This window comes from Suricata suricatta, chromosome 3 (assembly GCF_006229205.1).
Source record: "Suricata suricatta isolate VVHF042 chromosome 3, meerkat_22Aug2017_6uvM2_HiC, whole genome shotgun sequence".
NCBI classification, from domain to species: Eukaryota; Metazoa; Chordata; class Mammalia; order Carnivora; family Herpestidae; genus Suricata; species Suricata suricatta.
This window is the reverse complement of record NC_043702.1, coordinates 171355444-171379625: the sequence shown is the minus strand read 5'-3', so window position 1 is coordinate 171379625 and position 24182 is coordinate 171355444. Positions and strand designations below refer to the sequence as shown.

Here is a 24182-nt window from a genome sequence, read left to right as displayed (position 1 = left end):
CTCCCTGACACTTTCCCACCCCCCTTCTGCCAGTTCCATCGTCCCACCTTCTGGTCCCTGTCCCTGCTGCTTCTCCAGTGCCAGCGAGTCCCTGCTGTCCATCTGTGGTCCAAATTCTTCCTGGAAGGCATGCGGTCGCTTCTCTCCATCCCTCAACATTGTCCAAATTTTTTTAAAAAAGGTTTTTTTTTTTTAATTTGGAAGGCAAGTCACAGATGCCTAGAGGCAAGGAGGTATGTCAGAGAAGCTCTAAGTGAGGTATAAATGATGAATACGCTTAGTGCTCCTGGAGGTATTCGCACATGAAGGGAAGAGCTAATTAATACAAGAGAGTCTCCAAGGCTGTGCCCTCAGCCCTCTAGATGAATGTGGGTTAAACAAAAAAAAAAAAAAAAAGGGTCTCTCTTCTAAAAAAAAGTACTTAAGCATATGACTTGAATTACAGCTTTTTAAAAAAGTTGTTGGTTTTCCTTCACAATAAAAAAGAAAAATCAAGACTTCTAAGGACTCTGAAAGCCATAACTGATTCGTCTCCCTTATCTCCCTTTTTAATCAAATATAGTTCTAGGACTAAACACAGAACTTGAATTTTAATGGTTTCCCAAAAATGATACTTGGCCATATATATATATATATATATATATATATATATATATATATATATATATATAAAGCAGACATTTCTGTTTTCTAGAACAAGAGATAAATCATTCCAGAGGCCACACTGCACACGGAAAGAGCATGAGCACGGTTTTGTCCCCGTGAAGCCCCTGCTCCCGGCCCCGGCCTCATCTCCCCACAGATGCAACAATACACACTTTGCAGAGTTCTTGTGATGATTACAAATCAGGTGTGGGAAGCACCCGGCACGCTAACGGATCCCAGCGACCGTGCATATGAGCTCACTTACCTCAGGTGGTGCCTAGCTGCCTTCATGCACACACATTTGTACCTCATCCCAAAGGGACACCGTGGCAGGAAGGTGAAGCAGGAGAACTTTCTGCATAAGATCCTCAAAGCCGGGGAGCAATCCCGGCTTCTCACCACGTGGCCGTATAAGTCTCTGCCAGACATTTATGTTCTCTGGGGCCTCTGATTCCTCATCTGAAAAACAAAGGATTTGCACTACATGATAACTTTGGTCACTTCTGGATCTGGTGATCTGACACCAGCTCATGACTTTCCAGGCAGCGAGGAGGCTGGTCAAAGGCTGTCCCATTCTGGGAGCGGCATGACCTTGCGTGATCAGATATTTGCCCATTGTGCTTCTGCAGCCACCCGTCAACCTGTTCCCAGACCTGCCTTTCATCTTCAGATCCTGCTCAAGAACACAGACTTCAACCTCAGAGAGCAGATGGAAACCCCTCCACAGACACCGCCCTGAGATGTGGGACAAATTTCTTAAATTCTCTGGTCCTCAGTTTTGTCCTCTGCAAAACTAGGAGAATAATATTCCCCTCACTGAGCTGTGAATAGGATTAGATGAGATACTGCGTATGAAAATGATTTTCGGGCTGTGCGGCTCAGCGCAAAGTGAAGACAGCAGCTACAATTATTGGTGGTTTAACACCGTTGGAGACACTTTGTGGAAATCCCCCAAGAACCTGGATTCTCAGTCCAGACACTTGCGGATTGCTGCCCCGTTAGGGTTTTTTGTGTGCCCAGAAGAATCTGGCAGACTGGCATTGAATTTTACTGTAATCAGACATTGTTTGGTTTTGTTTCCCTACCCAAGAAACAAAGTTTCTTTAAACTTTCACTTGTAGGCAGGGGAAAGGATCTTGGTTTTAATGGCCCGGAAACGTTTTCACACCATTAGCAATTTCCTACCCATCTGACCCTAGGGTTTTCCTATTTCAAAAGGCAATTGTGGAATTTCAGGAAAGCCACCTACTCCTAGTTGTAACACATCAATCAGGCACGGGAAAAAACTGCAGACCCACCCTGACGGAGCCCCACTGTGAAACCTCGCAGGAGGCCTGTCCACGGAACACCAGCTCCCGTCGTCACAAGGTGGCTGCGAGAAACGAAGGGCAGCCAGGCACACCGCTGGGCTCCTCAGCCATGTCCTGAGATGCCACGTTTGCGGACCCGCTCTGCGCTGGAGGCTCTCTTCCAGGCTTCCCTCCATTTTGAAGTCTACGTGCTATTTGTTGATAAAAGGTTTTGAGTGGTTCCCTCAGAACAGAGGCCCATGTGCTGGGTTTTCTGAGCACTCAGCTCTGTGGAAGCTTTAATTAGCAGCTGTCTCCCTCCCTGAGTCCTTCCCGTCCACATGTGCAGGTCACATGCCCTTGGACAGAGCCGGTCTCATAAACACAAGAGTAAGCAAGTAATCCCTTAGTATCACGTGAGACGTGTCACAGTCTCCGCTGCCCAGAACATCTTCCCTGCCAAATGCCACGGCGCCTTGGATTCCCAGCACGAAACCCCGTGCTGCTAGTCCTGTCCGCCCTTCACCCCATCTTCTCCCCGGGTGTCTACACGTGTGAGTCTCACCTTCCTTCCATGCCTGGCTCAGTCACACGGTTTCGTGGGGCCTCCCATGGTCCTCCACTTGCCAGAGATCACTGACCACTCTGAATCCATAGCTCTTTCATGATACACGTTACTTTATGTCAACACAGGTGGGCTATTTCCCACCAGCCTGAGGGTCAGTCCCTCAGTGAGGTCTTACTAATCTTTGTACCACCGTCCCATCCCCCAGAGCGGGCCCTTCATAAGGAGCCAGCATCTGACCGTGAGCGCCATGTGGGTGAGGGGGGCGTAGACAGCCCCACCTGAGCGAGGCTTTGCTGCCACCAGCCCGTACCTCTCAGCCATCAGGGCCTCACCTCCTTCCTAGGACCTGAGACCCCCTGAGAGTCATAAAATGCCAGGGTCCTCCGGCCTTCATCACCAACCCATGCGCCGAGCTTAGAGCACACGTCAGTTCAACAAATACCCAGCACACGGAGGAGGACGCCTGTTGGGCTGAGCACTGCGTGTTGTACGTAAGCGATGAGCCAGGGGAATCTGCTCCCACAACCTAAGAGCACCCTGTACACTCTGCATGTCAGCCAACTTGACAGCAAATCACATCACATGAAGAAAGAAAGAATCAAATGCCCAGCATCACGTGTATCCATTGTTGGAAGTGACTTGACACCATGCACACTTCAAGGAAGTTTTTTAAAAGAAAAAAAGATAACAGGAATAATAAAATGAGGCCGAAAGAAAAGTAAATACCCAGGAATAAACTCTCTGCAGCCCTGTTTAGTTATAAAGGCGGGGCAAGAATTCACCTTTGAGTCGCGTAGCTTCCAAAGCAAAAAGGTATTAAAATAAAAGGATATTTGTTGTCCAGGAAAGGGCAGCTCTCACCGATATTAAGATCTAAGAGAAAGGGACGCAGCCGACTTTGTTCTCGAAACAAGCCGATAACAAATACAGCCAGGAAATTTAATACAACAGTTTCCTGCTTTGTTTTCATGCAAGAAAGTTCCAGTGACCCGGTGCTATGCCACAGCACCAAAAATAGCAGCTGAAAACTAATGAATAAAAAGGTAGCAATCATTGATTGTTACTACCTCTCGGAGACGACCGGGCTCAGCCGACCAGTGCTCACGCGACCTCTCTTACGAAGCTGCAATCAGGCAGAAGCTGGGTCTGGAATCATCTGGAGCCTAAGGAGTAGCTAGGAGCTAGAAGGGCTGGGCCTCTTCAGACGCCTGGAGGCGGTGTCTTCACGAGACTTCAGCAGGGTGGCATCTGAGCGGCCAGAATCCCTACAGGGACGCTTAGGCCGAAAGGGAAGGGGCCGGGCAGGCTTTCCCACCTCTCGTGAGCAGCCCTTCTTCCACATTTTGTTTGCCAGACGCAAGTCACTAGGGCCACCCCACACTCAAGGGAAGGGTGATGGCCTCCATAGTTTGTTGGAAAAGTGTCCAAAAATATGAGAACATGTTTTAAAACCACTGTAAATTACTCATAGAAATCTGCAGTCCAGGGGCCCCTGGGTGGTTCAGTCAGTTAAGCATCCAACTCTTGACTTGGGCTCAGGTCATGATCCCAGGGTGGTGGGATCAAGACCCAAGTCTGGTTCCACGCAAGGAGCCTGCTTGGGAGTCTGTTTCTCTCTCTCTGCCCCTCCCCACCCCACCTCTCTCTCTCAAAGAAAGAAATCTGCAGTCCGATAAGTGCTCATCAAAACCAAAGAAGAGACAGTCTGATCTAATAGAGGGATGAAATCTAGGCTATCTAGAGTCACACGCCCAACGTGGCAGAGAGCCGCTGGTATACATGGTTATTTAGATTAGTTACGATGAGGGCGCCTGCGGGGCTCCGTCGGTTAAGCGTCCGACCTCAGCTCAGGTCATGATCTCACAGTTCATGAGTTCGAGCCCCACGTCAAGCTCTGTGCCGACAGCCCGGAGCCTGAAGCCTGCTTCGGATTCTGGGTCTCCCTCTCTCTCTGCTCCTCCCTCGCTCATGCTCCGTCTCTCAAAAAAAATAAACATTAAGATTAAATAAATAAGTACACTATGACTAACTTAAAAAGCATAAATGCCGTTCTTCAATGTGTTTCAAACGCTCGGTAGCCACAGTGGCGGTACTATCATTCTCTGCAGCACATTTACAGAGCAGTCCTCTCATTGCAAAAAGTTTTCCTAGACATCGCTGGCCTGGAATAATGGAAGAACTGTGCATCCTTTGGCCGTCAATCAGAATTGCTCATGCTTCTTATTAAGCACCTGTAGGCATTGGGCAGCAGAACTGTCCAAATTAAAACATTTGACAGGAGTAGGAACTGCATGAAATCTGTGTTGCTAATGAAGGAGGCCCCCATACAGCTTGAAAATCAATAGGACAAGAGATAGTTTCACTTTTTTTAAAGGAAATAAAGGCCCCGAACCAGGACCCAGATTGCTAGCCGTCTCTCCTTCTTGTGGGACTTTTCAGTAGAGGACCTCCCAGCAAGACCAAAATGTTCCTCTCGACCGTTCCCAAAAATCTGCCTCCTAAAATCAGGTAGGGAAGAAAGCTAGAATCCAAGCTACAGCGTGAAGCCCCCACTCTTCCACTCAGCCAGCATTTACAAGGCACACGTGGATGTTACCCTGTATACCGGAGAACATTTTCCAAATAGATTTTATTACTCTCCTAGGCCACAAAACAAACAAATGTCAATAATGCACCCAAGAAATATCAACTTTCAAATGGCATAATTTTCTAGTGAAACCACCAGAGGAAAGTAGTTGCAAAATATACCCCTTAGTAGCTGAAAGAGTTCGTCGGCTATGTATAATCATTAGCAATAAGCCAACTAAATTGAAAATACTAACTGCCAAAAACGATGATTTGGGATTTAGAAAAGTCAAAGTCAAGTCACTCTGTCTCGCAGTAAGACAGAAGGGGCCTTTTCTGGTTAGTGACAATAAAATTACGTCCCCAGCATCGAGAATAGTTATTTTTATACTTTTCATAATAGGGGTATGTGCAGCCAGATCATGCACAAATTATTTCAAATCATTAAGAAACAGATTAAAAAGAAGCACGGGACACAGCAGACCTAGTCCCATTTTCTGAAGGCTGGAATTGTGATCTGATCTGTTAGGAGGCTTTCCTTGGTCTAAAGCTCAGGTCGAACATGAGCATTAGTTACCAGATCTGGATCTTGCATCCCAGCTGTGCGGAATGTCTCCTGTTTGGCCTCCGCAAACCCCACTCACACCTCTGCTCGGTGCCCCAGGACGCTGGCCCTGGGGGCTGCATAAACAGCCTCCCTTGCCCCCGTGCTTCTGGAACTCAGCCAATGGGTAATACTTGGAGGAGATTAGAGGATGGAGGCAGAAAAGTTAGGTTTTCTGTCTGCCCAGCTCCCGCCCTGCCAGGCCACATGGGTTGAATTCTCTATGCTAAGGCTACAGCTCTTGTCTTCACCGCGTGGTGCTCTTTGAATGCCAAGATTATTCAGGCCTGTGAGCTATAGTGGCTCCCAAGTTTCCATACCAACCCGTGCAGGTTATCCTCAGCCTTGCTTATATCTTTGCAGAGAGTCCCTTTCATTAACCTCTCTTCAGTTTTCCAGTTTGCGTGGGCTATTTTCTGACAAGCCCTGCTAGGCTAGTTCATTACTAGCTTTATGCGCAAAGACCAGACAGAGCAAGATCGATGACATTTATAAGTAATCTTAAAGCTATTCCTGACAAGTTTTTCAACACATAATAGTGTAATGTGGTTAATGATGAAATATTATACCGAAGACCAACCTGTTCCTCTAGAAAATACCAGTCAGAAAAAAAAAATCCAGAACTATAATTTATGAAAGACATAACCAGCACAACATTTAAGTGAGAAGTCCACCAAAATAATGGTTCTATGATTTGATAGAACAATACTGTCCTTTAAAAAAATAAAAAAGGCAGGGCGAGGAAGGCTTCAACCAGTTGAAATTAAGAAGAGTAAACAAATCAGCTCTGAATTAGAGCAGAACGTGAGCAGTTCTGGTGGTGAGAAATCTTCAGAAGGCACTTTGTAATCAACAGGACTTACATGACAAAGTAAAACCAGAATCCAATCAGTGAAGAGACCCATTCTTCCAGAGATAAGTACAGTCCCTCTTAAGTTAAAGACAGTGCACCTGAGGGGCACCTGGCTGGCTCAGTTGGTTAAGCATCCAACTTTTGGTTTCAGCTCAGGTCATGATCCTACGGTTCATGAGTTTGATCCCCACATCAGGCTCTGCACTGACAGCATGGAGCCTGCTCGGGATTCTCTCTCTCTCTCTCTCTCCCTCTCTCTCTGCCCCTTCCCCACTCATGTACATGCTCCCTCTCTCAAAATAAATAAACATTTTTTAAAATTTAGGGGGCACCAGGGTGGCTTAGTCAGTTAAGCATCCGACTTCGGCTCAGGTCATGATCTCAAAGTTTGTGGGTTCAAGCCCCACATTGGGCTCTGTGCTGAGAGCTAGTTCAGAGCCTGGAGCCTGCTTCACATTCTGTGTCTCCTTCTCTCTCTGATCCTCCCCTGCTCATGCTCTGTCTCTCTCTCTAAAATAAATAAAAACAGTAAAAAAAATTTTTTTTAATTTAAAAGGCAGCACCCCTGAAAGTAATATAACACTATGTGTTAACTATCCTGGAATTAAAATAAAAGACTTAAAAAAAAAAAAGCATTGCTGTTGTCTGATGCTCCACCATGTTGCGATGAATAAATAGAATCCTCAAAGTCAGGCAGATCTCTCTCAAATCTCTCCAAGTCAAAACTGTTTATAAAATGGAGAAAATAATGTCTGCAGTGTAGGGTAGGTATGAGGATTAAGGAGAAAAATACATATAAAATGCCTAGTACAATGTCTAATGCCTTAAAGTTTGTTCAACAAATGGAAATTTAAAAACAAAACCAGCAAAAGGAAACCAAAGAATTATACCCTGACACCAGTCTAAAAATCAGCAAGATCAGGAGGAAAAAAAGGTAGGAGGGAATAGGTTGATAAAATATTCCTTGTCTACTGTGAGTCCTAGACATTTTGAAGACCTTCATAATAGATTATTTCCCTTCTCAAAGGGACTGTAAGGAATAGTCATTTAAGGGAATTTTCTCATTCCCTGCCCGAGAAGCGCTGCGACATTTTCCTTCTCCCACCATTTTATGTTTTGAAGTTCATTGACCCTTTTCCCCCCACTGCCCTATAGTGATCATTTCTTGTTCTCAAAAACTATCCTGGAAGCCAGCAGAGTTATAAAGGGAGTTAGACTGCCGTAGACAACCATCGGTAACCACAGTGCTCTTCCATTTGGCCAGGGGTTCCCCTGGCACCTTATTCCAGAAATGTCCTGAATGCAGTGCCCAACTGAGTCTCCTGCTTGGCTTATTTGGGACCATCTCATCTGAGATGGCAACATTGCCTTTGCCTGGGTGGACCACATCCCAGACCCAGAAGTCAGCCCATCATTGTCTCATATAAGGGATACCTTCCTGTAAATGCCACAGGTTATATCAGAGACATGTTACTGACTCTACTTCTAGATGGAAGTCATATTCTAACAGTAATATATAAGACAAAGAGGGACTTCAGCAGGACCCTAAGGAAGTGGGACTGAGGACAGAGTATTTTGACACGTGAGAGAGGATAGAGTTCCAGGAACTGAGCCAGTGCCCAATGTTGAGAAGACCAAGAACATCACATATGAGAGAATCCTGAAGACAACTGAGAAATTCTCCTGTATCCCTAGATTGGTTTACAGATTCCCAATCCTGCAATCATGGCTCAGTGTGCCCCAGTTTTCCTTATCCTGGAGTCGCTGTTCCATGATCCTCAAGGACAAGGTGAGCTCCTCAGTGAACTGCCGTGTGGTGAATCTCAAGAAGAGAGAGATCAGCACGAGGGCACACCTGTCACATGTGAGTCATGGCACAACCTGTTTCGATTCACATCATCACAGTTAATCCTGATAGTAATCTCATAAATAGACAGTGTCATTCCCATTTCAAAGGCACAGAAGCCAAGACTCAGAGGTTCCATAACCTGCCCAAAGTTAACTCACAGAACTGCAATCACACTGGGCCTCCCTGCCTCCTAGACCGTTTCCATCCCCTTCTGCCTCATGCTCATCAGGGACTCCACCCGTGATGTGGCATCTTTACCTACAGCTGTCCTATCCTCAGGCCATCATCAGCCCTTCATTCTGTAACAAAGCTGCCGAGAGAACATCAATGACTTAAAGTCGTATGTCCCAAATGTATAGCATCCTCCTATTCTACAACTTACCAGGGATAACTGGGTGTTTAAGAGGGGACACCTGTATCACTCATCTATTGCTACATGATACACCATCTCAAAGTTAGAGGCTTAAAACAATATTTGATATCTCATGAAGTTGTGAGTCATTTAGGCCATTCTCCCCTGGCCTTTCCTGAGCCCTCTCATGAAGCTACATTTAGCTGATGTGTTAGCCAGGTACAGAGCTAAACTAGGACTGTTTGGGGTGATGGCCTTTCTCCCCATGTGGTATTTCATAAGACTTCTTCACAGCATGATGGCCTCAGGGCAGTTTCAAGAGGACAAGGCCAGAAGGAAAGCACTTTTCAAGTCTATTTGCACCACAGTTGCTGATGTCTTATTGACCAAAGCAAGTCTTATGGCTGTGCCCAGAGCCATTGTGGGAGGGGACTCCACACAGCATGGATGCTACAAGGCATAATTCTTTGAGTGTTATCACTGTAACAATGTGCCACAGTCTCCCCTCTGGCCCCAGTGGTTCCTGTTTCTCCCATTTGAAAAATGCACTATCCCTCTCAAACCATCAAAGAGTTCATTCAATCATGGTGTCAAACTTCCAGTCCAGTATCTCCTTCTCATGATCTGTCTCAAGTCTAAATGTGACTGAGGCTTCTGAGGTACATTTCTTTGTGCAACTTCCTGGATGTGGCTTCTCATCGTTCAGAACCCAAAGACTAAAAAAAAATATAATCTGTTCCAGACATATCAGCACACAATTTCAAGAGGGAGCACCCAACAGACACTCTCATTTTAAAAAGGGAGGAACAGGGAGCCACATAGCAGTCACTGGTCCATAGCAATTTTGAAATCTAGCCATGCAAATGTTGCAGAACTTCCTCCTCTGAGTACAGGGAATGGTTCTTGCATAGCGCTGGTTCTGCTCCCTGGGGGGGTCTTGCCCTGCCCTCTGAAGTGGCCTGCTTTTGCAATAATAAATAGCCTGTGTTTGGGCTAACTGATTTTCTCTGCTGTCTCCCTGCACCATTTAGTCTAAGCTGGTCCAATTCCCCTATAAACTTTGTGGACTTTCTACATACCAGGCCGCCATCCGTTTCATTACACAAAGGCTATACCAACAATTATTTTTGGTCAGCATATCAAGGGGCTATGAAAAAAAAGTGCTCTTAGAATTCTTAGGGGCCCTTTAGTCTGGCTAAGAGAGTCCAGTAGACACCATTTTAAATCTTCCTGTGGTCCTCACAGAGTCTTACAGCCACTCTTGATTTGATCTGTATCCTGAGGTCATTCCTTATTTTGAGAATCTTTTGCCAGTTGGAGAGACTAGAAATGTGAAGTGGTTTTATTTCCCAGCCCAGCATATCCTGGACCCTACCTATTCAATTCTGCTTTTGAACAAAGCAGTTCTTTCTTGAGTATCTCTCTCTCTTCCCATACCCTCTTAAATACAACTTTTTAAGTTAATTGACCTCTTCAGCCTTCCAAATGGAAACCTTAAGCAAAACCCATAACTTCATTATGTGCATTTTCTATCTTCCAGGTCCCTGGAGGTGTGTGTGCTGCTCTGGGCTCCATCAGAAACCTGCTTGCTGTCCTTACAGCCTCTCCCAGCCACTCGGTCCCAGAACCAATTCTACATAGTGTAGGTTTTTATTACACAAAATGCCACTTCTGGGTATCAATTTTCAGAGCCATTTTCCATCTCTGTGAGCAAACCACCCCAAAGCTTAGTGACTCAACAAATTATTACTTGTCGTGATTCTGTGAGTTAGCTGGGTCACTCTTCCACAGGTCATGTCTTGTGTCACTTGTGCAGCTGCATTCAGCTGAGGGACTCTTGGGGACTGGACCCAACTGCCCTTTCCTGCCACCTGGTATTGAATTTTGAGCTTCCTCATAGCATAATCTCAGGGTTCCTGTTAGACAAGGCTCACTCATTGTGAAATTGCTTATTAATCCTCCGCCTCCATCACCTTTGTGTATGTTTCATGGGCCAGACAAGTCATGCAGCTAAGCTCAGTTTTAACATGGAAGAGGAATATGCAAGCATGTGGCTACTGTGAAGTAGGTTTCACTGAAATTGTGGCTGTAATGCCCAGAGCGCCAAAATGTAAGTTCTGTGTTTTACTCTGTATCTTCATCTACATATGTAGCCCAACATCTTGTGTACCTAGGCATATTTGGTATATATTTGTATAAATGAATTGGAGGCACAAAATTTTCAAATTGCAAGGACCAGAAAGTCTAAGGATACTACAACCTTGGAGATCCAAAATATTATATAACATTGGTAATCATCACAAGAACTTATTCTCACCATGGTTCCAATTTTCTTGTGAACCAGATAACTTTTCTGGGTGAAGGTCTTTGGGTATCATGAATTTCAAATAAATAATGCATCAACCTTGTTTCTGTTATTGTCAGAGGCAATCCTAGAAATAAATTCTATATGAATTTGAAGAATTTCTGATCCTAAATAACTGTTCGAACATCTCAATAATCACACAATGTCTATTCCTCCATATCTGTACAAGAGAAAAGGAATTGAATGGAGTTACTGGCAATTCAAAGCCAGTATTTGAATCTTGCTAAGATCAGACATGAGACTTGATTTGTCTTTCTCATCTAAGGAAAAGGTATATTTAGTTTTTCACTAAAATAAAGAGAATCATGAACGTGTCTTAATGGCTTCAAAGGCTCTCGTTCCATCAATCATTTTCTGTAGAATAGGTTGGAGTTTTCATCAACAGTAGTAGGTAATGATGAACACATTTTGAAACTGTCTCTTGATTAATGATGTCTTGCATTCAAGGATTGATAGGCCATAAAATTCTGCTAAAAGACACACTCTTCCCTTGCTCCCAATTGTGATTCTAAAAATCTAGGTATGTTTGCACTGTTTTTCCCCATGAAGGGGGATATCCCTTCAAAGTGTGACAGAGGGATTCACTAAGAATTGGACTTGCATGCCATGGTTTTCTGTTCCAGTTTGTTTTGTTTTGTTTTGGGGGGGTTTTTGTTTGTTTTGTGTGTTTGTTTTTGTTTGCATCCTTGTTATATAATGAACTCTCTGCCTCTATTTCTGACCCTAGCACTGCGAACGATGCTCCTACATCCATCTCGGGATCAACAGGAAGAGTCCCTGAACCTGTTCTTTGGGACCAGACGGGGTCACTAAAACACTCGAATGGGGGGCGGGGGAGCACAGAGAGGAATGGACATCACTGATGCTCTCTCATTGAAGTGCCTACCACCAGTTAGTCCTGATAAGTACCTAGAGCCCCCTGTGATGATGATGATAACAAGAGCCAGCATTTATTGATCTCTCACTGCACTTTGCACGGATAGTGCACGTAATCCTCACAGTCCTATGAGGTGGGTGTCATGATCCTCTCCACTTGATAGAGGAGGCCAGTGAGGGGGAAAGCAGTTTATGTATTTAGTTTTATATGGCAGCACTGGGATTTGAACCCACCACCAGCTCTGTGGCTTCAAAGATACTAGTCTCAAGAAGAATCCAAAATTCCTTCTCTCATCCAGGACCTTGGGAAGCAAGTCATCAACATTAATACACTTATGATGTTAGTTGACCTAACTTTCTGATTCCCACAAATGGTTAACAGAAAAGCAACTACAGAAGCTCCAGTCAGTTACATTAGGCAGTGAATCTCGGGCAGTCCTTTTCTCTTTGTCTGGACATCTACATTCTCCTGGCACTTGACGCTACCCAGCGCCATGGGACTCCAGGGCCATGCGCCCTCCTCAGCCACCACCATTGTCACCCTTGATCAATCAAATGTGTTTCCTGAGGACTTACTATATGCCAGACCCCAGAGCCAGCACTGACGGTAGATCTGCACACTGGGAGCTTTCGGCCCCCACAGCCCTGACTCCCAATTGAAGAAACATGATTAATTTGAGGAAATACCAACATGGAAGTAATTAGAGGGGATGTTTTAAAAAGATTCAAACTACACCACCTTTATGGTCCCTTCCAACCCTACCCCCATTCTGCTGATTTCTCTCCAAGGCAAGCATTTATTAGTTTGATTTCAACACACACACTTGTACCTGTAATTACTATATAATGTCTGTTTACTTTTTTTTAATGAAAATGAATTTAAATTAATCTTGTTTTGTGAATTTCAAGGCACCCCCTGAGATAAATGAAGACACTCCAGGGTGTCATCAAACCAGTGCTAGGAATCCTTGCTCTAAAAAGTAGAGAAGCAAGCTCATTAAACCTTCAAGGAGCCAGAGGGGAGAAATGTATATAGATACACAGAGCACAGTAAAGAGAGAGTTTTATATGTCTATTAGTCACTTACATACACATACACATACAAATACCCATGAACGGTGGTGCACCAAATTGTGGTTATTGTTGGATGCACGGTCTGTTGTACACCTACCACTGATGTCCCTCGTTATTAAAGCCTGTGCACCACAGAAGAGATGCTGGGAACAACATTTCCAAAAAAGAGAAGAGGGCGTCATTTTCCAGAGGAGGGCAGATGCATAGCGAGGTCCGACAGGCCATCCAGGTGAATCTCTTGAGACTCTCCACATTCGTGCTGCAGACTGAGACAATCGGTGGGAACTTTCCGGACACTCTTCAGCTTCATAGCGGAGTGGATTCCAGGCAAGGTCTTTAAGAGCCTCTCACTCAGATGTCACAGACTAAGATCAATCATGAGGGACCTTTGCTACCACAGCCCATCCCACAGGGATGTATGCCTCTAGAGCGTTGGCATTGCCTCCCTTCATACCTGGAAAACATACAGTGACTTCTCTTTGAATGCCAAATAATATAATTAGGAGATAGGGGATCATTTTTTCCTTTTTTGTACATATATATTTTTAATGCCCTTAGAATAAAAACATGTTATTTGTATAATAAAGCAATACATTCTTCAAAATGTTTTAAACATATAATGTAATAAAAGCATTGATAGAGGTACTTCGGCAGCTCAGAAGAAGGATACAAAACATGATTGTATGGGTGCAGGGAAGGCGTCCTAGAGAGGGTGCCGTGTTCCAAAGGTTCCAAAGTGAACCTTGAGGGAGTTGAGGAGTTGGTGCATGCTGAAGGTGAGCACAGGACCGGTCATGGGAATGGCAGGTGCATTCGCACGTGGGAGAGAGCTCCGCTTCTCTGAGGACCCTTACTCAGTGTGACAGGGACCCACTGTTGCAGAGAGTGAGGTAAGGTGGGGCTGAAGAGAGAAGCAAAAGGCTCCAGGCCAAAGAGCTTTCTACGCCAGGCCACAAACGTTGGGCTTCCTTTATCTTGAAGGCAGTCAGGAGTTCTCGGAGAACTGGAAAAGTAAGATCTCTGTTCTGTGAAAGTCACTGCAGAGGGAAACATGCAGAGGCTGGAATGGTGGAGGCCAGCCAGACAGCCACAGGGGCGACGGGTCCTGAGAAGGTACCAGAGGGATGGGGTCTGGGTGGGAAGAAGCTCTGCCGGGGGCTGCGAGATGAGACGGCAGGTGGTCTGTGGCCCTGCTCCATTTCCCCCAAATTGCAGGGAGGTGGGAGGGGGACAATAAATCAGGTGATTTCTGCCATGCCTGGAATGTGCTTTTAAGGTGGAGAGAGTGGAAAGTGATGTTTCAAGAATGCCTCCAGAAAGGAAATCTGAGAACCAAGCCCTTCCTTGGAACAAAACAGGAAAGCCACAATGTACATTTAAGCATATTTTTCTTGGACATCTTCCTAACTCGTAGATAAAACAATCGATTGTTTCAATCAGGGACTGCTCCGTGTTTCTCAATGACCTGGGGCTCCTGCCCAGGCCAGTCGGGCCTCTTTGAGGCCTCTGTCTGTGCTGGTTGGTTCCTCGGCCCACAGCCCCGCTCAGCCAAAACTTCCCAGCTCCAGAGAAGAGACACCTAGGGATGGCCTCTTCTGACAAGGCCATGTTTTAGGTGCTACCAATGAGTGTCAAGCAGAAGAGGCCACAGATCCATGGGACAAAGGGGTCTTACACCTGCACTTCTCAGGCAAAGGTGTGTAGACGAACCACCCGGAATCCCACAGGTCTGGGATCGGGGCTAAGAGTCCGCATTTCTCAAAGCCGCTCAGGTGACACCCAACTGTGGGCCCCATTTGAGAAGGAGTGGTTTCAAAGGGGGTTCGTAAGGTGACCGGAGGGAAGAAGATGTTGACACGTCCTGAGCCCCACTGATTCACGGTGTTTGCTGCCTCTGCACCTGTGTCGTTTACGGTTTTGGACCCTGGGAGACTTAAAAGAAGGGGAAAGGACACAAGAAATAAGACAGCAATTGAGAAACCTCAAAGACCTAGTATTGCAACCAGCATCCTAAAGATAAGAAAAGAAAGAAAGTCCATAGGGCACCTGTGTTCATGGTCTATTGCTCCATCACAAACTGCCACAAACGTAGTAGCTAAAGAGACATCCAATTACAGTTTAGCTAGACCCTCTGCCCAGGGTCTCATCAGGCTGAACTCAAGATGCCACACAGGCTGTGGCTGTCATCGGAGGCTCCAGGTCCTCTTCCAAGATCGTTCAGACCAGAATTCACTTCCTTGCAACTGTAGGACTGAAGTCCCTGCTTCCTTGGTAGCCATCAGCGGGGACCTCGCCTCAGCCCCTCGAGACCACCTCGCCAGGTGACCCCTTCTGCTGTGCAGCATGACATAATCAGGGGCACCATATCCTCTTACCAGAGGGTGTGGGCCTTTGGAGCCACTTTAGAATTCTGCCAACCAAATCATCTCGCAAGTATGCGTTTCACATTAGAGATATTTCAGCGTAAGTGTGATTCCTTCATTTATTCTCATCAGGCTCTGAATTGCCCTGGGGTGGTAGCGGTAGAAGCATCAGCCTCCACACTGTGAGCATCAGCAACGTGCAGCCCTTTGCTAGGTACTTGACATGTTCCTAGCATGTTCAGCCCTCTCAATAATCCCTAGTGATCTACATTATCGTAAACATCTATATTTTGTAGGCGAGGGAACTGAGACCTAGAAATGTTAAGTAACTCAGTCTAGCTACACAGTTTCATGACCCAGTGACTTTGGATAGAATGGATTGACTCCCAGTCTGGACCACGTGAGTGACCATGAGTTTCCTCACCTAGATATGGAGAGGTAAATCCAGGAGAGCTCTGAGATTCCTTCCAATTTTGACATTGATGCCATGAAAACTGCAATGTAGAGATTTTCAGGAATCTCTCCTTTTCAGATTCAAGGCAAAGCCAAGGCTGTAGCAGCATGAACCACGGACATGAGAGAGCTTGCCCAAAGGGTCTCCATCCCGCAGATGGCTCTTACCTGCGTGAGCTCTGCTCTCTCACCTGCCTGGGCTGGTAGCCTTGCGAAGGCCAAAGCCTGGTCCCACGCCCTTCTCCACCTCCGACCCCTGATCACAGCTTCTGGTGTAAGGTGCCGCACCCCAACATCTCGACCTGGAGTCTCAGTGTGCTCCTGGAATGGTCTAAAGGAAAAATTTACAGTGCCATGAAGGTGATAGAATTGTCGGAAATAGAAGACATCAGCTGGTAAGTTGGGAGGGTTCAGTCATGGAACGTTCTGTAACAGTATACAAATCAGAAATTGTTCAACAAGACGACAAAGAAAAACAAGGAAAAGCTATCAGTGCCATCTTGTGGAAAGACCTGTATTAAAATGTCCAAGGTAATCTGGCCACACCCAGACCATGTGGAAGCCTCCACACTCAGTGCCAATGACCATCCAAGACAGAGCAGGGTGGCTTCCTTATTTGTCTGCAGCAACGGAGCTGATTGGTGGAGGGTCTGTTCTGATAGTTTGCTTCCTGGGCCGTGGGCAGTTATCAAATCATTTGTCTATCATCCCTAACTATACGGATACCACATAAATCCCCGCATCTCCAACACCACACACACCCCACACTCAAGCTGTTCGGCCTCGATTCTCTACACAGCACGACTCTCTACACATGGGATATTTGCATTGATCTTTCACGGCACCTCATCCCAAACAAACGTACACACACTTAGACCACAACTGTTTACGGTATAACTTTTTCTTGCAAACACAAATCTGATTTTATTTTGCCTCTTGAGTTGATTCAAAATTGTTTCTCCTCTTTTCCTCTATCTGAATATTCCCCCCCTGTATTAGTTACCTACAGCTGCACAAAAATCACACCCAAATCCGATGGTGTAAGAAATAGTTATGATCGCCCAGTTCTTGTGGCTTAGGAATTTGAGAGCAGCTTAGTTGGGTGGTTTTGGCTCAGGGAACCCACGAGGTTGCTGTCAAGATGCTGGCCATCTAAAGTCCTGATGGGGCCGGACAGTCCACCTCCAGAGTAGCTAGCTCCCTCACGTGATATTGCCACGAAGCCTCAGTCCCTCACCACGTGGATCTCTCCAGAAGGCTCATTGAGTGTTCTCACAACATGGCAGCTGGCTTCTCCAAGGCAAAAACCACAATGTCTTTCATGACTCAAGAAGTCACATGCCATCACTTCCACAGAATCCTGCCAGCTATGCTTCTGTCAGTGTGGGAACGGACTGGACAAGGCAGGACAGGGCTCACGGGGGCCATTTTGGAGCCTGGCATCATGCCATCCCTTCTTAAACCCAGTTGCCAACTCATCAGGTTCCAGGTATGAAATGTGTTGATGTAAAGGAAGAGAAGCATACTTAAGATGCTGAGAATTCTGACTGGAGTCCAAGGGCCACAGGAGCCCAACCCAAGCAGTCCTTTGCCTTGATGGGACACAGAGGTTTACGTGGCGCAAAGACTTCTCGGACTCTGGCTTCACTTGTAACTACCGCCAGCATCAAGCCAGTACGGGAGCTGGGATCTCAACGGGAAAGAGAAATCGGTCAAAACACGTTTATGGACCGGGGAAGGGGAGCTGAGATAGGATGCCCCAAAACTGTTCTGTTGAGCTTGTCAACGAAAGTTACTGCTAAAGTATTTTTTATTTTTATTGTTTTTTTAATGTTTATTTATTTCTGAGGAGGGGGTCAGAGAGAGAGGGAGACAGAATCCCAAGCAGGCTTCCTGATGTCCGTGCAGGGGCTCTGATGTGGGGCTCGAACTCACGAATCATGAAATCATGATCTGAGCCAGAACCAAGAGTTGGACGCTTAACTGACTGAGCCACTCAGGCGCCCCAATGGAAGTGACTTGTAGAAATTCACGATGGAGAGAACAAAATACAAGACAGGAAGACCCGACCCCTGTCTTCATAGGACTTTCTGGTGGTTCTAACCCAAGCTTATCTTTCCCCCACTGACTTCCTTTGCTCTTGTTATTTTTACTGCACAATTAGCTTTTTAATATATGTTATCTGATTATCTTTGATGAGTAATTTAGTGCCTTATTATATGTTATGAGAACAATTACATTTGAGTCTAAATCCTTGCAAGTATGTTGTAAATTCCTTCAAGCTAGGGAAATTAAGCTTATTACTCAGCTCGCCATCAGTGTGTATGGAACGTTCTCCAGGAATATGTCCCCTCAACACACTCACACACATGTTCACACACACACACAATCATACACACACATACACAGACACACCCGGAGGGGCGCTCTAAAAAAAGCAAGGCTTATTTATCCTTTTTTTACAAAAACAGTAATTAGACTCAGCCAGGACCATGCCAACACAGGCATCCTTTCTTTAAAAGCACAGACACACACAAAGTACTCTGTAAGAAGGTGCTACACAATACCCAATACAGTCCTCAAATTCATTCGATTAAGAAGGGACCTATCACGCACCCTCCCACAGTCCTGGAGACTCACACACACTCCCAGGAATGCGTCTTCACAGAGGTGCCTATGCATTCTTTTCCCCACTCATTGGTTCACTTAACATTTTTGCGCACTGTGTATCAGGCTTCACATTAGATCTGTGGGATTCAAAGATGGAATTCAAAGACCTAATGCAGTCTTGACTCCAACACAAAGAGATAACCAGAATCCAATAAAATAACAGCTGCCTGGGAGTACATATTTACACCAACTGGGAGGCGAGCCCAGAGGGAAGCCTCCATCTTCCCGAGGGTCAGGTGACACCTTGCAGAGGAGAACAGAAGGAAGACCAGGGTGCTGTGGGGGTGGGGGCATGCAAGGCCCTGGCGTCGTGGTGAGGGCCAGGAAACCTTCACAGATGGGTTTCCCTTCTATCTGAGACTCCCCAGGCACAACACAAAAAGCTAAAGAGCACCCTTGGTCATGGGACACAGGTCAAGGCAGGGACCCTGGGCCCTTTTCACTGGGGCTCTGTTGGAAGGGAGGTGCACAGCTGTAGAGGAGAAAGAAATGCCTACACTCTTTCCAGAAGGGGGCCCAGGCAGGTGGAAAGATGCCCTCCTACTTCTGCAGAGACCCGCACAAGGGGAGAGTCACTGTTAGGAACTTAGGAAAAAAGAGAAATCTGTCTTCCCCAGAAATGGCTCTGGAGAAGATAGGCTTTGATATAGATCTCAAGGAGACAAGGAAGGGGCATAGGGTGGTGGGAGTGATGTGGGAAGTTTTTCTTTATGATGAGTGAAGGTGGCAAAGACAGGAGAGCAAGACAGAGGAGCTAAGAAATGGTTAACCCCAGGAGCCCTGGAGAATTCTCTCCAGAGTCAACGCAGCAGCCAGAAGCCCTGGGGAGCCACAGCAGGCAAGGAGGGGATGGAATGGATGGGGATGGGCAAGAAGAGTGATCAGGAGTTGGTGGGAAATGTGGGTGCCAAAAGGAAGGGCCTCATCAAGGCTTGGGTTGCAGGGAAGTCAGGAGAGGGTGGGGGGTGGGAAGGGAAGGTGGCTCAGCTCCTGGCACCCAGGAGGGGAAGGAGAGACAATGTTCAGTGTTGTCTGGGTAAATGGTAAGTACATTTCCTGCAGGGTCAGTGGAGCCTCTGAACTTTGGGGGAGGAGATTTCCTTTCCATTTTGCTGGAACCAGAGCTTTAAATGGCCAAATGCCTGTATCAGGGGCAGGTGGGGACAGGGGGAGGGAAGCACGTCTTTATGGCTAAGCGCCCTGGGCTTGGGCGGGGGAGGGGCCTGGCTCAGCCAGCCAGCCACACACTAGCTGCGTGTCTTCCGCCAGGTTAACCAACTTGTCTAAACCTCAGATTACTCCCATACAAAAGGGACATAAAACTACCACCCGCATGATGTTCTTCCAGAAAGCACCTGGCGCAGGGCCTGGCACATAAGCAAATTCAATGAGGGTTAACTATTTTCACAATTTATAATGAGTCTGCATCACTAGAAGCGCATTGTCCAAAAGAGGATGTGGACCCGTCAGATCATGGCGAAGACGCTGTGCTCAGAGCTAGGTCCCCACCTTCTCTGAGCAACGCTGATGAACTCTGGCCACCCCACCGGAAGGTGACTCAACCTGGAAGCCATGAAATACGAAGAGAAATTAATAAATGCTGCAGTTTTTTCACACAGATGATTTGGGAGTGTGAGGATGGTTGTGTCGAGAGGCAGCATCCTTCCATTTAACTTGAGCAAACAAAACTGGGGCATTAAAGATGCCGGCGCCAGGCTGTCTGGTTTCAAATCCCCAGACATTCGTCACATCAGTGGCGTTCCCGAACCTCTCTGGAGCCTCAGTTTTCTCACCTGTAAAACAGGGTACGTTAGATTACCCGCGTCAAAAAATTATTGTGGCAATTAAATCAGTTACTACAGGCAAAGTGGCTTAGTACACTGTCTGACATATAGCAAATGCTCAATAAACGGTAATTCTTATCCTGTGAGTTGTTATTATCATTGGACTATAATTACTATCCCGGGAAGATTTCAGGGCACCAGATGGCAGCCCCGTGTTTTTTTTGAATTCCAGAGATAGAAAATGAGAACAGTCCTTGCGCGACGGTGATCGCCCCTGCGGGATGGGTTCACCAAGTCACAGAAGACACCAATCGATCTCCATAAAGGGCGATCCTCCCTCGAGGCAGGAGATGCCCAGCGTCCACAATGAAGAAAGATCCTACAAGACCAGGCCCTTGGGCTGCAGGGGTAGGGGACTCTGGTGTAATAACTGCCACCGGCCGCCAGGGAGCAGCAGAGCCCGACCCCGGGTGGCCTCTGGCGCGGAAAGCAATTCATCCTTGGCTCTAGGTTTGCCTCCGGCTACTTGGGTAGCTCCACCAATCCCCGTAGGCACCGCTGCGGTAATCCCACCCATTACCGACTACCCAACCAATCAACGAGCGTGCTGCTCGGGACCGTCTTGTCTCTCAGAGCCCCAGTCCGGCGCCCCAGCCCCGCCCCCGAGATGGGTGGGCCAATCCCCGCCGCGGAACAGGGCTTCGCCGGGCGGGGCGCGAAGCCCACGTGGTACCGCGGCGCGGGTGGGTGGCACCGGGCTCCAGTGGCGGGCGGGGGAACGAAGGGCTGGCGCGGTCGGGTGCCCTGCCTCCGCCATGGGCGTGCAGCCCCCCAACTTTTCGTGGGTGCTCCCGGGCCGGCTGGCCGGGCTGGCACTGCCGCGGCTGCCCGCGCACTACCAGTTCCTGCTGGACCAGGGCGTGCAGCACCTGGTGTCCCTGACGGAGCGCGGGCCCCCGCACAGCGACAGCTGCCCGGGCCTCACGCTGCACCGGCTGCGCATCCCGGACTTCTGTCCGCCGGCCCCCGAGCAGATCGACCGCTTCGTGCGAATAGTGGACGAGGCCAACGCGCGCGGGGAGGTCAGCGAGCGGGGAGGGGCCTGCAGGGGCAACGGGGGACTGGGAGGGGCCTACGGGGGCGGGGCCGGGCTGAGCACCGAGGGGTTCTACGAGGGTAAGTGGGGAGCAGGGCTGTGCCCAGCAGGGAGGAGCTTGCCCGGGACTGGGTGGGGACAGGGCGGGGCCGGGCAGGGAGGAGCTTGCCGGGGACAGGGCGGGGCCGAGAAGGGAGGGGCCTACAGGGGTCAGCTAGGGACGGAGCTGGACAGAGGTAGCGAGGGGCGGGGAGGAGTGTGCGGGGGCTGGCCCCGGACTGACAGGGAGAGATTTAGCTGAGCCCCGGGAGCGCCAGGGGCTGGGAAGTGAAGACAGGGGCGGGGACTGCAAAAAGCAGCGAGTGTTGTGAGTTGAGAGGCAGAAGGGTGACACACCGGGGCGATTTGCGGCGATATGCGGGTGGAAGGCAGAGGCCAGTGAGCGCTCTCCAGAGCCACACTTAGTCCAAATATAACGCAGCCACTTTTAGTTTCTAGCAGCCACACTTTACAAAGGTAAAGAAGATCACGGGAAACACGTTTAGAGGATGTAGGTTAACCCAGTAAGTCAAAAATATTACCATTTCAACATATAATCAATATAAATTCTTCATGAGATATTTTAATACTGTTTTATATCACGTCTTCAAAACGTGGCTGTACTTTATGTCGTATCTCAGTCTGAACCAGCAGCCACCAGCACTCAGTAGCTGCACAGGGGCGGCGGGGGAGGCCTGCATGGGACCTCGCAGGTAGAGGGTTGTGGGCAGGCCAGCAGGAGCCCTGCACTTGAACCAGCCACTTGGGGCGTGATTGGCAGCCTCCAAGCCACCAGGTACAGGACAGCCCTCCTTGACTTTGATGTCACTTCTCGGGCCCCTGCGAGTCTGACCCAGAAGCAGCAGCTGTAGGGAGAAGGAGAGGGGTGTAAGGGCAGGGCAGGAGAGAACTGGGAGGGTTGGAGGGCCTCAGGCTCCACCCCATCAAGCCCCCTCTTCGCAGGCCGTGGGAGTGCACTGTGCCCTGGGCTTTGGCCGCACGGGCACCATGCTGGCCTGTTACCTGGTGAAGGAGCGGGGCCTGGCCCCCGGAGATGCCATTGCTGAAATCCGGCGCCTTCGACCCGGCTCCATCGAGACCTACGAGCAGGAGAAAGCTGTCTTCCAGTTCTACCAGCGGACTAAATAAGGGCCCAGCGCCTGTCTGCCAGGCCCACGCCCTGACCGTGTGTTCGGTGGAGCCGGACGCACTGACATGCACTGAGAGCGCTAGGCCCTCCCGCTGGCTCGAGGGACTGAATGGCCATTCAGGGCAGGCAGGCCCTGACCAAAGAGATGGCGGGAGCTGCACTGCTGTGGGGGTCTCACCCCTGCTTCCCCGAATAAATAACTTCTAAGAGCCAGTTCATGGTGCACAGCACCTTGCAGTTTCCAGAGCATTCCCACATGTCAACGAATGGGAGCCCCACGCCAGCCCTGAGACCCAGGAATGACAGCAGGGCCCTCGCTATTCTTTAGGTGAGGTAGCCAAGGCCAGACTTCTAGAAAGCGGAAGGGTGGGCCAGGACCAGAGCACACGTCTTCACCCCTGAGAGATGCTGAGACGCTATGTGTCCGTTCTCTGGCAATTTTTGATGTCTCTCCTGGGGAGCCGGTCAGCCAAAGGGTCACAGGTCCCCAGCAGCCCAGGGTCTCTGATGCTCAGAGGCCAAAGGGCCCTGTGGACACAACACCTTAGTCTGGGCCCACACGCCCCTCGTGTGTCATCCTGTCCGCCCTCTCGGGACAGAGAAGGCCGGGTACTGTGCGCACAGGTGACTGTGTCCGGCTCCCCAGGGCCAGCCATCTCTCACCAGCCGCAGCTGCTGGACTCCCCCGTGAGCCCCCGCCTGTGATGCTGTCCGCCAGCCTGAGGCTCAGAGGCTGGAACCGAGCCAGCCTGGGCAGGTGTGCGGAGAGGGTGATTGATGGTTAGACGGAGGGATTCGGGGCCATGCCTCTTAGCGTGCTTCTCAGATGTTCCCTTCACCTCCCGGAGGGATACCATTCTGGCAGCCCCAGAGTCTCTGAGACCCAGGATGGATGCGGTAGACCAGCCAGATGCACCCTGTGTTGTAACTTCTGTCCGAACCCCCACCCTCTGCCATGTGGCAGGCCAGGCTGGGCAAGGCAGATGTTCATCGTGGACGGTGTCCCAGTGCTGTGCTTACCCAGCCTCGTCAGGTGCGGAGGACTTCTCGCTGGAAGATGCCTCACCGCCGCCTGGGGGAGACGGGCGCCCCTGTCCGTGCTGGGTCACACCTGCCTTCCAGATGCAGTGGACACAGAGGAAAGAGGCCAAGTGCCCCCACGCCCCCAATCATGGACCCCATCCTGTATAGCCGAGGCCAGAGGCAGACCCAAGCTCCCCACTCCCGCTCCCCACCGCCGCCCACCCATTGCTCTCACGCAATATTACATTAGCTAGAGTCTTGCCATTCTGTCTGTGAGGGGGAGACAGGCCATAAGGTCCAGTTCTACCAGCAGGCTAAATAAGGGCCCCTCTCCTCTGAGGTGTATCAGGGCTGAGTCAGCCTGTTCCCTGGGTGCCCACCCAACCCTGCCAGGTCGCAGGTGAGAGGAACCCCCAACTCCAGGCACTCAGGCTGCAACACAATGGGAAGCGGCACAGAGACCAAGGCCCCGAAGCCCACACACCTGTCCCACCCGGCCCGCCCCACCTGCCGCCCCACCAGCAGCCTGGGCCTGTTTCTCCACGCAGACCCGAGCCCGCTTCC

The 24182-nt window shown here is 48.7% G+C and overlaps 1 protein-coding gene across 1 annotated transcript; it reads left to right on the top strand.

The window, feature by feature from the left end:
* Positions 1-21059: 21059 nt before the first annotated feature.
* DUSP23 (dual specificity phosphatase 23) lies at positions 21060-22825 on the top strand. Its single transcript, XM_029935842.1, has 2 exons — positions 21060-21392; positions 22409-22825. The coding sequence occupies exons 1-2, from the start codon at positions 21126-21128 to the stop codon at positions 22592-22594; spliced, it is 453 nt and encodes a 150-aa protein (XP_029791702.1). The 5' UTR covers positions 21060-21125; the 3' UTR covers positions 22595-22825.
* Positions 22826-24182: the final 1357 nt, after the last annotated feature.